At 34.1% G+C, this 14,436-nt stretch overlaps 1 protein-coding gene across 2 annotated transcripts in view; it reads right to left on the bottom strand.

The window, feature by feature from the left end:
* LOC145677526 (insulin-like peptide receptor) overlaps positions 1-14,436 on the bottom strand; it is a 495,629-nt gene that overhangs the window by 65,982 nt on the left and 415,211 nt on the right. For both annotated transcript variants that reach the window (XM_081747998.1, XM_081748005.1), the window contains exons 8-9: positions 10,451-10,668; positions 5,673-5,850 (exon numbers count right to left, since the gene is read on the bottom strand). In XM_081747998.1, coding sequence (XP_081604124.1) covers positions 5,673-5,850; positions 10,451-10,668 — 396 coding nt within the window. The remainder of the gene's footprint in view (positions 1-5,672; positions 5,851-10,450; positions 10,669-14,436) is intronic.

The following is a 14,436-nucleotide window of genomic DNA, read 5'->3' on the forward strand; positions in this document are numbered from 1 at the left end:
AGAGTTGTGACGTTAAACGTGTAAACGTGTAATTTTAGTTCATCCTTGTGTTGTGTTGCTGAGATAAGTTTCCCACCAGACGTCAAATCGGAAACTTTATTCATATGAATCTAACATAATAAAATTATCAAAAACCATTCCCTTCATCGTGAGCATGCGATTTTAAAAAAGAAAATTACAATAAACATGGTGATAGGTGATACTACCGATCAGATTTTATTATTGTGTAATTGTGTCTTATTCTGTTGTTCTTTCCTACCCTTTCTGACAACCATCATAATTATTTTTTTTAAAAAAAGTGTATATATATATATATATATATATATATATATATATATAGTCTCTCTCTCTCTCTACCTCTCTCTCCCTCTCCATATATATATATACAGGGTGTTAATGAACTATACCGACAAACTTTAAGAGGTGATTCCTCACATCAAAATAAGATTCCTCATATCCATTAGCTACATGTCGATATCAGCACACACATTGGCCACATTTCAATATCGATCATGCGATCCCACTAGTGACATTCATTTAGTTTATCCGGTTTCTTAGTGAGCCCCCTTGCACAATTTCAACTTGGCCTTAGTTGTTGCATCCTCATTGGTATGCAACCCTGCAGATCATATTGCATCGGTTTTAGGGAATATTATTGGTGAATTGGCAATGACTTTCATGTTCTTGACATGGGCGTCGGCAGGGGGGTCGAAGGGGTCGGTCGACCCCCCTGGAAATCTAGTTAATATTACCTTGATCTTGAAGTAATCAAGTATATATATTGAACTTAGAAGGAATTTCCGGAGACAGGATCGTATGTTCCCTCCGTAGCACTTCACGACAATTGCTGTTTTCAAAATCTCAAACGTTGAAAGAATCAAGCAAGTTATCCTCAATCGTTCCCATAGAAAATGAAGAGCCACATCTTTTAATACTTCTGCAGTGGTTTCCTTTGTAAAGCAGAATTAAAGTGTTTCTCTGACTCATTTGTCTGACCTTCGCAACAATCGGAAAAGTATGAGCATTTAACACATATTGATGTTAAAAATAACCCAAGAATTCTGTTTGTGAAGGCAATAATGTCACCGACTCCTCTGCACCTGTTTGTCCTCTGGCTGTAGCAAGGTGATCCTGAATGACCCCGCCTCCTTTTAAACCAAGAATCTTGATGGATTACAGAGAGGGGAAGAGGTCGAGAAGACAAAACTGCAAATGGAGCAGCAGGGACAATGATTCTAATGCTGTCAAACATGGTCTTCCTTGTTCTTAGTAACGTTCTGATAAGAAAGAAATTGAGCTTTTTTTCCTATGAGACCCGCGGTTTAAAAGTACAATGTTATTTTTAGCGGGGAGGATGGAGATTGACCCTTTTCAAGAAGAGAAAGGTTTAGTTTTGCATAGTTGGTTGTGCGCAGTTATTGGAAATCCGTGTTTCTGGTGTGTCATATAGGCGGTTTTCGTTTTCAAAACTTCAAAGTTGCTCGGGAGTGTTGGAAAGTGATAAATGTGTGTGGTTTTCGATCTCTGGTCTCTTTCAGAGTTTAGTGGGTGTTTTCCCCTTAGTTTATAATTTATTTAATATCTCATGTGTAGGTGACTGAATTAGAAAGAATTGCTTTTTAAAAATTAATCATGCATAAGCATAAGCAAATGAAACTCGATGTTTTTCTAAAACAGCAAGTGTCCTCAAAATTGGAAAACACCAAAGTGATATTCTGTGTGTTGAAAATCTGAGCGAAGAAAAATAGTTACCAGAGGGCAATATCATTAGCGTACCTTCTCCCCAAATGTCCTCTTGTGCAACTTTATTAGGTGAGGAGACGTCCTGTGACCCAAAAGATATTGGCAATTATGTAGATTTAAATTTGCAGTCAAGTTTGTTGGACACTGGTCGATATGAAATATTGATGTCGCTGTGGCACCCGACCGAAACATATGATTTTAAACAAGATGTTATGCTAGGAAAACGTCCCTTTTTGTATAAGTGGTTTGTTGAATTTCCGTGGCCAGCATATTCTAGAAAGTTGCGAGGGGGATTGTGCAAGCAGTGTGTTCTTTTTCGATCTCCGGTAAAAATAGGATTGCAAGGGTCTTTTATACTAACATCGTTTAGAAAATACAATGATTTTTTTTGCCTCTGACACGAATGGAATCGGGTGTCCACAGAACGTGCTCAGTTATTTTTGAATGTTATGTCTACGAAAAGTTTGACCGTTGATTTGAAAATTGATGAAGCGGCTCGGAAGCAAGTTGAGGAAAACCGAAAAAAACTGTCATCAATCATTGAGACAATTGTCTTTTGTGCGACACATGATTTGTCTTTACGAGGAAAGAATGCTAAATCTGGCAATTTCTACGATCTTCTCCAATTTAAAGTAGATTCAGGAGATATAACATTAAAGCAACACTGCTGCTCAAAATGCAAAATACTTATCTGTGCAGACTCAAAATGAATTGATATCAGTTGCAGGCAACACTTTATATGAAGAGTATATAAAGCCTAAAATTGTTTCTTCCCACTATTATAGTGTGCTTGCAGATGAGACAGCTGATATTGGGGGTGTAGAACAATTGTCTCTTGGTATTCGGTTTTATGACACTGTTGAAAATCAGATGCGAGAAGATTTCGTAGGTTTAATTTCATTAGGAGAGTTAAATGCCGCATATATTGCTAGAATAATTCTAAAAGCATTGGAAGAACGTGGATTATCTCAGTGTGAACTTGTAGGGTAAGGTTTCAATGGTTGTTCCACCATGCCTGGATGTAGTAACGGTGTACAAAGCATTATCAGACGACAATTCCCAAAAGCGTTATTTTTTTATTTTTTATTTATTTTATTTTATTTTATTTTTTTTTTTTACCATTGTGCATCACACAAGCTTAATCTTGTCGTTAATAAGCTATGTTCCGTTTCTTACGTACGAAACAGTGGATACTATCAAAGAAATCACAATTTCTTTCGCGAGAGCCCATTAAGAAGATAAAATATTCCAAATATCCCACTTCTTTCTGAAACCCGCTGGACTTCCAAATACAGCAGCATCAGAAAATTTTCTGAACATTTCATAGAAATAGTGTGTGCGTTAGAAGAACTGTCAATAAATTCTACTGTTTCTGAAACTAGAAGCAATGCTTATCGTCTTTTTTGTGCAGGAACAACAGGAGCCTTTGTTGTTTCTTTGTCAGTTATCAGTCAATATTCCTCATACCTTGAGCCAGTAGCACAAATTTTGCAAGGAGTTCAGTTGAACTTAATGGCGGCAAAATCACACATTTCAGAGTTAATTTGTATGTTCAAAGAACAGATAGATACAGCTGAAGTTATATTTCATTCGATCTTCGAAAAGTGTATTCGTGTTGCTGATGAACTGAATATTCAGCTGTCAGTTCCCAGACTTGCATCTCGACAAGTTCATCGTGCTAATTCTCCATACACAAATGCGGAAGAATATTATCGGCGAACCATATTTATACAGTACATAGATTCTTTGTTACAGTCACTAAATAATAGATTTTCGGAAGAACATAGTCCAGGCTTTTCACTCTTCACACTGAATCCCCGTGAAATAAAAAAACACCTCTAAACTACAATTCATGAAGATGATGGATAAAATAAATGAAAATTATTAATTTGACAATTTCCTTTCTCAAGCTGAATGCTGGTACGATTTATGGAAACACAGAAATCTAGATTCAGACAGTTTAGAGAAACTCTCTCTTTTTGATTTGATGGATCACGCCACATTTTATCCAGCAATAAACCAAGGAATACAAGTAATGGTTACCCTCCCCGTTACAACATGTAGGTTGAGAGAAGTTTTAGCACCCTAAGACGTGTGAAAACGTGGTTAAGGTCAACTACCTTTGAAGAAAGATTGACAGGATTGTGTATGATGAGTCTCTTATAAATAAAAATAAAACACAATTCATGTCAGACGTTTCGTAAAGTGGTTACGGAAGAAAGAAAGATTTTGTGCATTTTGTGTGAACTTTATGAAACAAGACAAGGAATTATTTCTACCTGGTGGCTTAGTTATTTACAAACACAAAGATGACGATGATTTTATCTTATAAAATCTGCTCTTTTCCTGTTTGGTAAGTAAAACCGTAATATTTTCGTAAATACACTTTTGCATGTGTTATTTTTTTTAAATTTCTATTTATGTGAAATGATTAGGTTCTGATTTTCATGCACAAAAGATATTTTCTTGTATTTATCGAGATCCTAAGAGCAGTCTCGTTGTTGCATGACTTCGCAAAGGACTGATAAAGAAAACATCAAGAAACACAGTACTGTTATAAAGTTTTCTCTTTTTGGGTTGGTTTATTCTGAGTTTAGTGTCTCTTACAGCCCCGAGGGTGAGATGTGGACCTAAAGCTTCATATGGAATGCAAACTTCATGAGCTCAACTTCTACCGGGAATCTAACTCGAATCTCCCACACCAAAGGCACGTACGGTAGCAACATAGTCACGAACATTCATTCTTTCTTTCTCTCTCTCTCTCTCTCTCTCTCTCTCCTTGATTCTTTCAACGTTTGAGATGTTGAAAACAGGAATTATTATGAGGTATTAAGGAGGGAACATACGATTCTGTCTTCGGAAACAACGATTCTAAAGTCAACATAGTATATGAACTTGCATGAGTTCCTAATTATAATATTGTGATTTTGTTTAATATATATATATATATATATATATATATATATATATATATATATATATATATATATATATATATATATATATATATATATATATATGTGTGTGTGTGTGTGTGTGTGTGTGTTATTAGCGTTTATTTTTGATCCCCCCTGCGAAAGTTTCTGGCGACGCCCATGGTTCTTGACGCTAATCCTTACATTTCCGACGCTTTGAACTCACGTTTACTGAGTATGAGTGCATTTCTGGACAATTTTCGTTAAGTGTTTCCACACATGTGAATCACCCTGCTTCATCAGTTGTGCTCTACCGACACTGCAGAAGTTTTTCTAGAGCATTTGAGTACGCATTCGCTACACTTAATACTCAGAACGTCACTGTTGGCCAGCATCCGTACCTGGCGATTATGCAACCACACACAACGGGCATGAAGGTGTCTGCCATTTTGTATTTGTTCCAGATATCGACTTAATACAAACGAATTATTGTTACCTGGTAGAAACCCTATCAATTCATATCCATTTAGACCAATTTTCATTTGGCAGATTATCCGGGACTCCCTATGTTCCTTTGGGGAATCGCTTGCGCGTGCATCGTAGGATTGTGAAACATGCAAAATTCAATAGAGCAGGTATGACTTCTTCAGTGAATTTTTTACCCGCCCTCTTTACGTTGGATAGTTTCCGAACTATTGGCGTCCGAAAGTCCCACGCTTTCTGCATCTTCTAGATCCGAAACTATGTCCGATAGCCGAAAGTTCAAGATAACTTTTTTTCCTGTCTCAGTGGCACGAGTCACCTTCCACGAGTTGTAACACTTAATATGCAATACCCGATATATATATATATATATATATATATATATATATATATATATATATATATATATATATATATATATATATATATATATATATATATATATATATATATATATATATATATATATATATATACCTAAATAGAGATTACTTTGTTAAATAAAATATTAAGAAATTTAAGAAATTTTACCTATCTTCACCACAACCATCTCTGCCATCATACAATGATACATTAGATGGGGCCTCAATATAGTATAATACGTATCCTAAAAGTGTCCTGCGATCATCTGGTCTATAACGCTGCCATGTAACAATTACAGCTCTAGCGGCCTTTTTCTTCACCCTAATTGTCAATCGTTTTAGTGTACCTATGGAGAAAACAAGTTTAAATTTAGTAAAATTATATGTAAAAATAATAAATAAAACAAAATCTCAAGAGAAATTATGCAGTTCCTTGACTATCAAAATTTTACAAAACTCATAATTTTTATCGTTTCTTTCTATTTTAATATGACATCCAATAAACAAGATTTTGTGAAGAGCAATGTATAATGTTTCGAAACTCAAATAATACAAAATGATTAGTAATTATGTACTCCATTAACCTATAAATTACCCGCTTATGTTGGAACTGAGTTTTTAAAAAATAAATATTAGATTTTCAAACCGACCTTTTCGAAAGAAAATTTTCAAACTAATTATAGGAAACGAAAGTTGACAAAAGCAAAGTGTTCACGACGGCGCTGAACTTGCGAACTTCGCAACATCAAAAAATTTTATCGTGAAGAGTACGAAATTCCTACATTGCGACATTCAGAAATATACTTGAACCTCACCAGATAGAAAAAAACAATCAAATTAATCACGTTATAGTAGATAGCAGGAGAGAGCCTAGCATTATTGACATTCGGTCGTTTAAAGGAGGTGACTGTGATAATGACCATTACCTGGTAGCAGCGATTAGAAGAGATTATCGTTCAAAAAAGGAAATATTCAGTATCTAAAAACGGGAAGGTTTAATTTCAAGAATTTAGAAGAGGATCGGGTGAGAGTAAAATACAAAATTAACGTGTGAAACAGATTCTCAATTTTAAAGGTTTCGGAATATGCTAGTGTTGAGGATACTTGGGTTAAAATTAGGGATAGTATTAAAATTTCAGCAAAAGAAAAATTGAGATTATCAGTGCGAATTTATGCAAAATCGATAAACTATTGAGTAGATATTTTCCATTCGTCAAATATTCGAAAAGAAATGATAATACAATAGCTCGGTACATCAATTGTTTATTGATTTCAGGAAGAGTCTGCGCGCTCGATTAGGAGAGAAACATTGAAATCTTACTCCACAGTTAAAAAGCTAGTTAATGTAAAGTCCGAGTAAAAAGGTACTTGTCCACGAACTTTTACGTCGAGAATAACCTGGAACAAGGAGATGTGTTGCCGTCATGATTATTCAATTATGTTCTAAAATACGCTATAAGGAAAATTAGAGATACCAATCAGGACCTAGAGCTGAATGGTACTCAGGTTATGTATGGCTTATGAAGATAATGCAAATGTGATAGGGGATGATAAGAGTACAATAATAAGAAATTCAGAGGTTTTATTAAATGCCTGCAGAAACATGAGTTTAGACGTAAATACAGAGAAAACTAAACACATGGAAATTCACTGTGGCCATAACTGCAAATTATGGATATGTTGTTCAAATTTCTAAGATCATCATTAACAGACTAAAACCATTTCCACGAAGAAATTACGTAGGTTGCTATATATATTTCTGGCCTAGGCAACACTAAGTGTTGCCAGGTGCAATCTGACATTTCCATTGGAAAGTTTGACATTTTGTAGCATAAATGTACTCAGAACTTTTTGACTTACGACAATTTTTTTTTCTTTTACAGGTACTTGAAGAAATCAACTTGGCAAAAAAATGGAATTAACTCGTGAACATTTTCGTGCGATCATTTTTCACAACTTTCGACGTGGATTATCACGACAAGAGTGCATCGATGAACTTAAATCTTTGTATGGCGACGAAGCACCATCCTATAGCACTGTGAAAAACTGGTACAACGAATTCAATCGTGGCCGACGCTCGCTCAAAGACGAATTCCGTGAAGGTCGTCCAAAAACAGCCGTTGTGCCAGAAAACATCGATGCCGTACGTGAACTGATAATGCAAGACCGTCATGTGACTTACCGTGAGATAGAGGCATGCCTAGGCATTTCTTCCACCAGCATACATTCGATATTGCATGAACACCTGGCCGTAAAAAAGGTTTGTTCTCGTTGGATCCCGCACAATTTGACAATCGCTCAAAAGAAAGCTCGTGTGGATTGGTGTAAAGAAATGCTGAAAAAATACGATCGCGGTGCTTCAAAAGACGTTTATAAGATCGTCACAGGTGACGAATCATGGATCTATGCGTATGAGCCCGAAACAAAACAGCAATCGACCGTGTGGGTCTTCCAAGACGAGCCAAATCCAACGAAAGTTGTTCGTGGAAGAAGCACTTCGAAGCAAATGGTCGCCTGTTTCTTCGGCATAACTGGTCATGTGGCGACTGTTCCGCTTGAGCAACGTAGGACGGTCAATTCTGAGTGGTACACCACCATTTGTTTGCCTGAAGTCTTCGGAGAAATTCGAAAAATGAACAAGAGAAGACGAATCATTGTGCACCATGACAATGCGAGCTCTCACACATCGGCTCAAACCAGCGCATTTTTGACCGGCCAAAACGTCGAAGTGATGGGTCATCCGCCGTACAGCCCTGACTTGGCACCCAATGACTTCTTTTTATTCCCACACATCAAGAAAAAAATGCGTGGTCAACGATTTTCGTCGCCAGAAAATGCTGTTGAAGCATTCAAAAACCATGTTTTGGAGGTGTCTCAATCGGAGTGGAAAAAGTGCTTCGAAAATTGGTTTGAGCGCATGCAAAAGTGTATAAATCTTGATGGAGAATATTTTGAAAAACAATAAAACCATTTTCGTTGATAAATATTCGTATTTTCATTATTAGGCCAGAAATATATAGAGCAGCCCTCGTAAATGTCTAGCGAAAGCAGTAAATTCGTGTTCTTATTCAGTCTAAACTCTTATGTCTTCGCGAATTCTATCGAAGAACTTAAAGCTTAAAATATATAAAACGATAACTACGCCTGTTATACTGTGTGGTTACGAAACATGTTCGCTTACTTTGAGGGAAGAACGCAAACTAAAAGTATTTGAGCATAAAATTATGAGGTGACTATTCGGACCCAAGAGAGATGGGAATGGTGAATGGCAGAAACGCATAATTTATATAGTTTACCTAATATTGTAGGAAGTTCAGGTAGGCAGAGCATGTAACCAGAACGGAATAAAGTCGGAATAAAGTATGAAATTTCAAAACACGATGTCAAATAAATCAACACTAGAAAAAATAGCAAAATATGATTAAATAACAGGAAGAAACACATTTGCAAAGGATGTATAGCTATTTGCGATCCTGGAGAGCAAGTAAATGTATTAGACAATAATAAGATACCGTGGACATTTCGCTTCTAATTGGTAAACGGTAGCACTGCTACGTATAAATGTTAGATGTTTCTGTAATTAGATTGTTACGTATAAAGTTTTTATAGTATATCAGGTCATTTTTGTTACAATTTTTCGTGCAACAACAGAAAGTGTGAAGAAAATATTAGCGATAGTGGAAACAGAAAATATGAAACTATCTGCTAATTCAGGGAGAGTCAAGTACAAAGGATAAGAGTTAAGCTCGTCACAAATTATACGGAAAGAAGAGCTGCTTTCTGTATCAATTAGAAACACTCAAAGAAGAATTATCATTGTAGTAGTTTCCATTTCACACGTTTTCATATTTAGTATCGAAGAACTCTACTTAGTCCCTGGTAAAAGTACATATCGTTCGGTACTTCAGATATACACGTAGAATTGGTATCTGTACATCTTATGTAGAATCGGTAATCAAAAAGGAATGTTAAGCCTAAAACAGAGGTAATCTATTCTGAACCATAACACCAGCAAACATGCTGACAAAAAAGAAGAAAGAAAAAATAAAAGAACATGTACCACAAATCACTGACGTGCTTAACGTATACCTAACGAAGAATTTCAGTGTTGGAATATTCTACTTAACAATATAAAATAAGTATCTTAAAATATAAGATATTATTCGAAATGATAACCCTTTTCACTACATTTCTCTAGTATCTTTCTATATCTTGGCTACAATTAAAATAAGTTATTTATTTTTGTGTATTTATGTATGTATTTATTAATTATAGTGTTTTCACAGTGCATTTTCATGAACAACTTGAAGGAAAACGGAGATGTTTGGTAATAATAATTAGCTCCTTTAATTCACCGTCTGATTGTTATGGAATTCGTAGTGAAAATTGACAATGGCAGCTGATAAACTAATAGACTCTAGCTTATTTTCTTTCTCTATATAAATCTAAAATACACTTCCAGGTTACATAACTTTCAAATACACAGCCACTTTTACTTTCAATACTTCTACTTACTTTACGCTCTGCAGAATAGCAAATGTACTCATTGTTAGTTACGTTAACTACAAAATGGCCCAGTTTATGGAACGGACTTGATAACTGGTTGTTCATAATTCAATTATCAATTCCATTTCACATGATAATTCATTAACTGTTGGTAAGAATTCATTTGAATGAATGAACAGGGTACCTCCGTGGAGACCGAGGAATAGAGCGGAGAAAAGCATACAAAAAATATACCACTTATATTTATGTTAATATTTATTTCTTTATGTTTATGTATATATATCAAGACTAGAATAAATCCACGTATTATAAAAAAAATGAGTTTTTTAAACTTTTCATAATCTTATATTTGAGGTTCCATGGAGTTTCACTAAAATTACAAATTAGTAAAATGTAAAATATCTTAACATAATTTCATTATAAATATTAAACTGAACATACATGCAACTTTGTGTCCATTTGAATTAACACCAACTTCTTTATTAGTAAAGTTGGGTGATAAATTTGTTATTTCTCGCAACTTCTCGATCTTGGAGAGACAAAGTTTAGGATTAAGGTGGAAAAACGGACGTCCATTCCGAATCTCCAATTTGTGTGGCCTCTTCTCCCAATCCCATAACTCTTGTAAATTCTCATTTTCAAACACGATCAAAGAATAACTGGAAATAAAATACAGCACGAATTAATATCAACACAATAAGTTTTCCTGTATTAATGTAAAATTCTATGTAGACAGCTTTAAACAAATACAGTAACGTTTGAAAATCATATGTAAGGCTCGAGTACGGATTGGATGCTGCTATAATAAATATATGAAAATCTGCATTCATACTTACGGTTTTCTGACTTTGGTATTAAATTAGAAATCCAGGAGATGTTAACATTATGAAAGAATTGTAGCCATTTTTCGTTGCGGAGCAAGGGGAGGAGGAATTACAATATTTCAGCAAGAAACGGAACTTTGTTACTCGTTAATGTTGATGTACATGTCAAATGATGTTTCCGACACCATACATCTGCAAACCAGCACTGTCTTTTTAAAATATAGAACCTCTATTTCTTGCTTTTTCTCCAGTATCAATAGGACCGAAATTGAACGTTATTAAGGACGAACTCTTATCGTATTTGAGGGATCCAAATCTGAAAAGTTCTGCGTAACTATATCTCTGTTTTAGTATTCGATGTAATACAACAGATAAATGTCGAAATATACTAAACCTCAGCAATTTACTCTTAAAAACTGTAATCGAGTCACTCCGCCTTAGATTCAGGGAAGTCCAAAACTAAAATCTATATAAAATTATGAATATCATTTTCTAAATATTTTATCGTTTCTCCACATAATCATTTTGATCGTTTACTGAGAACCTTCATTACTCTACGTTTAAATATTAGGTGATAGATTTCCTATATTTAATTTCTTCTACTAAGTTTTCCGAAAAATGCTTCTTCGTTCACTGACAAGAAATTTTATCATTTCGAACTATCTTCTTTATTAGTGCTTACTTTCTTTCAGGACTGGACTACAAACAGAAGGAAATAATGCACTTTTATATATCTTCGAATTAATGCAAATGAAGAATTCCCTATTTTTTCACTATTTTCCTGTATTTTATTCAATAATTTTATAGAGGTGTTCCCTTAATACAGAATTTGAAATGTGTAATCCTTAATGGAAACCTATTTGATTAACAATACGAAAGGAAATGACTATTTCTACCATATAGAAAACTCTCCTGAAATCGAAATCATTCTGGGAACATTGCAAAGTTACTGAAACTGTACATAATAAGAGACTCTTTCTGTCTTTGAATATGCCTTTTAAATAAAACTATGAAGAATGTATAACAGCTGAATAAATATATTATTAAATTGTAACACAGTTAAATTTATATTTTTCAATTTTATTCACTTTTCTTTTTCTGAGTAAGAATTCATATAAAGTTAAAGTATGAATTTTTGACATAGAAGTAGTATAAAGTGTAATAATAATGATGATAAGGATAAGAATAATAAACTCTTTTTGAGGAGTTTATATCATAATTATGGTAATAATTCCTTTCTGAGATCTCCTAGTTTTGTCCTAAGGAACAAAACCAAGTGAATTTGTGACTCATAAAAATGTGATTTGTGATGTTTCTCAAACTTAGTAATGGACTAATTTGTTATCAAATGCTCAAGTGATATTAATGTTGAGCATTTAATTTGTTTTTTTACCATACATTGCTTATTAACAGCGTTGATATTTGTTGTGCTATTAATATTAAGGAGCACCAGAGATAATAGTACTAATTTATAATTTGTAAATATGAATATAGCTCAGTTTTTAAGAACAAAGTTCAGAACCCAGTTATCCAGTCAATTTAAAATTAAAATTAACCATCTCATTTCTGTACAGTTATCTTTAAGAAAGATTTCTAAATCTAACGATAATACAAAAAAAAGGACAACCTAATTCATATTACTATTCATAGGATTTATATAACTAGTATGGATAACTGTAAATGGTAATCTTAGACTTATGTTAGAAACAAGAATCGTGAAAAATTATATTTCAAGAAAGCACTGGCGTTGTTAGCTTTTTAAATCTGAGGGGTCGGATGAATCAAAATCAAAATCCTCTTTCCGACAAAAGTTATAAATAGTAAACTATAACGAAGTAGTATAGTTTCTTTAAATATATTTGACTAAAATCTGGGGGACGCGTCCCTCTACCCCCTTCCGCTAACGACGCCCCTAAAGAAAGGTTTGAACAATCGCTGTTTTCTAACTTTAGGAATAATAGACTTGACGCTCACTTCTGGCGCGCGGGGTATCTGGTTTAATCCCAGCCCCGCCAAGAGATTTTTGCGGTGAACAAACATCTTAGGTTTTCTCAAAGTTTTCCCTTTCCTCACACTTTCGTCATTTCACTGTTATCATCCATTTTATTATCACCATCTCTCGTAGCCTCAGTGCATAATCGTGGGACGCTAAACTAAGAAAAAGACATCTGATCATTCTCATACCGCTACAGTCTAATCTAATTAGTTCTTTATGTGTCAGTACCGTACACTCTAGACCATCTAGATTTATTTTTTTGGGTTGCGAGCTTAATCTAATGACCGAAATGCGATACAGATTTCATCGGTGAGAATACACTAATTTTTATTTTTATCTGTTATACTGTAATTATGTTATTTTGCATGATAATTTTGTATGCTGTAAGAAGAAATAACATATTATCTTGTTAATCCGATATTTAACTTTATCCAATCAATACGTTTCGCTTACGTATTATACAAAATTATTGGTTTTCTTTTATTTCAATTCTTGATAGTTTGTTTGAATATTTATGAAATTAACGTTTTTAGTTTGGAGTGTCCATCGGAATATTCTAATGCATTATAACCTAATATTAGTTTTATCTTGATCTTGTTTTTACTGTTTAAGTATTTATGAAAATTTTTGGTTACTTTGTCTAGATTTATTATGATTTTGTTTTGCTATTGCAATTTATTTATAAACGTACATATTAGCTGTATAGTTAAACTCGTTCTGATATTGTGATTAATATTCTGATATTGCCTAATATGTAATTTAACATTTTTTTATTAATCACTATTTTATATGATCTTAATGATTTCTTACCTGTGTAATGGTGACATACTCAATTATTTTGTTCTGTGACCTGATTTATTAACAATTAATATATAATTATGTTAATTGTTTGCTATAATTCTTAGGTTAATATAATGTATCTTAATGATATGACATATATTTGTCGTATGTTAACACTCAGCAAAGTAATGAATTAATACAGTATTAGTAACTAAATACATAATACAGGATGGGCGGAAAGTAAATCTCTATTTTGAATTATGGATTTCTAGTGATGTTATGTGTATACAGCAATGAAAGTTATCTTGTTACCTTGTTATATAAACTAAAGTATGACATTTTTATGTATTTTTCCAGATCCTATGAAGCTTTAGTTGTTCCTTTGAAGTCACAAAGATGCCAGGATGATTAAGTATTGATGAGAGAGCCAAAATTGCAGCAAGATTTGAGGTGTGGCAGTCTGTAAATCATGTCCAACGGTGATGGAGTGGTCAACATGGGAGGCAAGCTGTTCTGGATGCAAAAACAATTAAAAATTGTCACAGAAAATTAATGACTACCGGAAGCGTTGTGAACATTAAGAGATCAGGTGGTCTGTCAACTTCGGTATCAGAGGAAAAGGTGGCCACAGTGAGGAAAATGTTAGAGCGAAGCCCTTGAAAATCAACAAGACAGTCTGCAAGAGAGAGTGGCATTACACGCTATTCTGTGCGTGCAGTTCTCCACAAAGAGTTACCTTACAGACCTGGAAGCCTCATTATGTCCGAAAGTTGTATCCAGATGACTGTGGTAGGTGCATTGAATTTTATGAAATGATGCTTACATAA

The sequence above is a fragment of the Thermobia domestica genome, chromosome 2, assembly GCF_964235325.1.
Source record: "Thermobia domestica chromosome 2, izTheDome1.hap1.1, whole genome shotgun sequence".
In the NCBI taxonomy this organism is placed as follows: Eukaryota; Metazoa; Arthropoda; class Insecta; order Zygentoma; family Lepismatidae; genus Thermobia; species Thermobia domestica.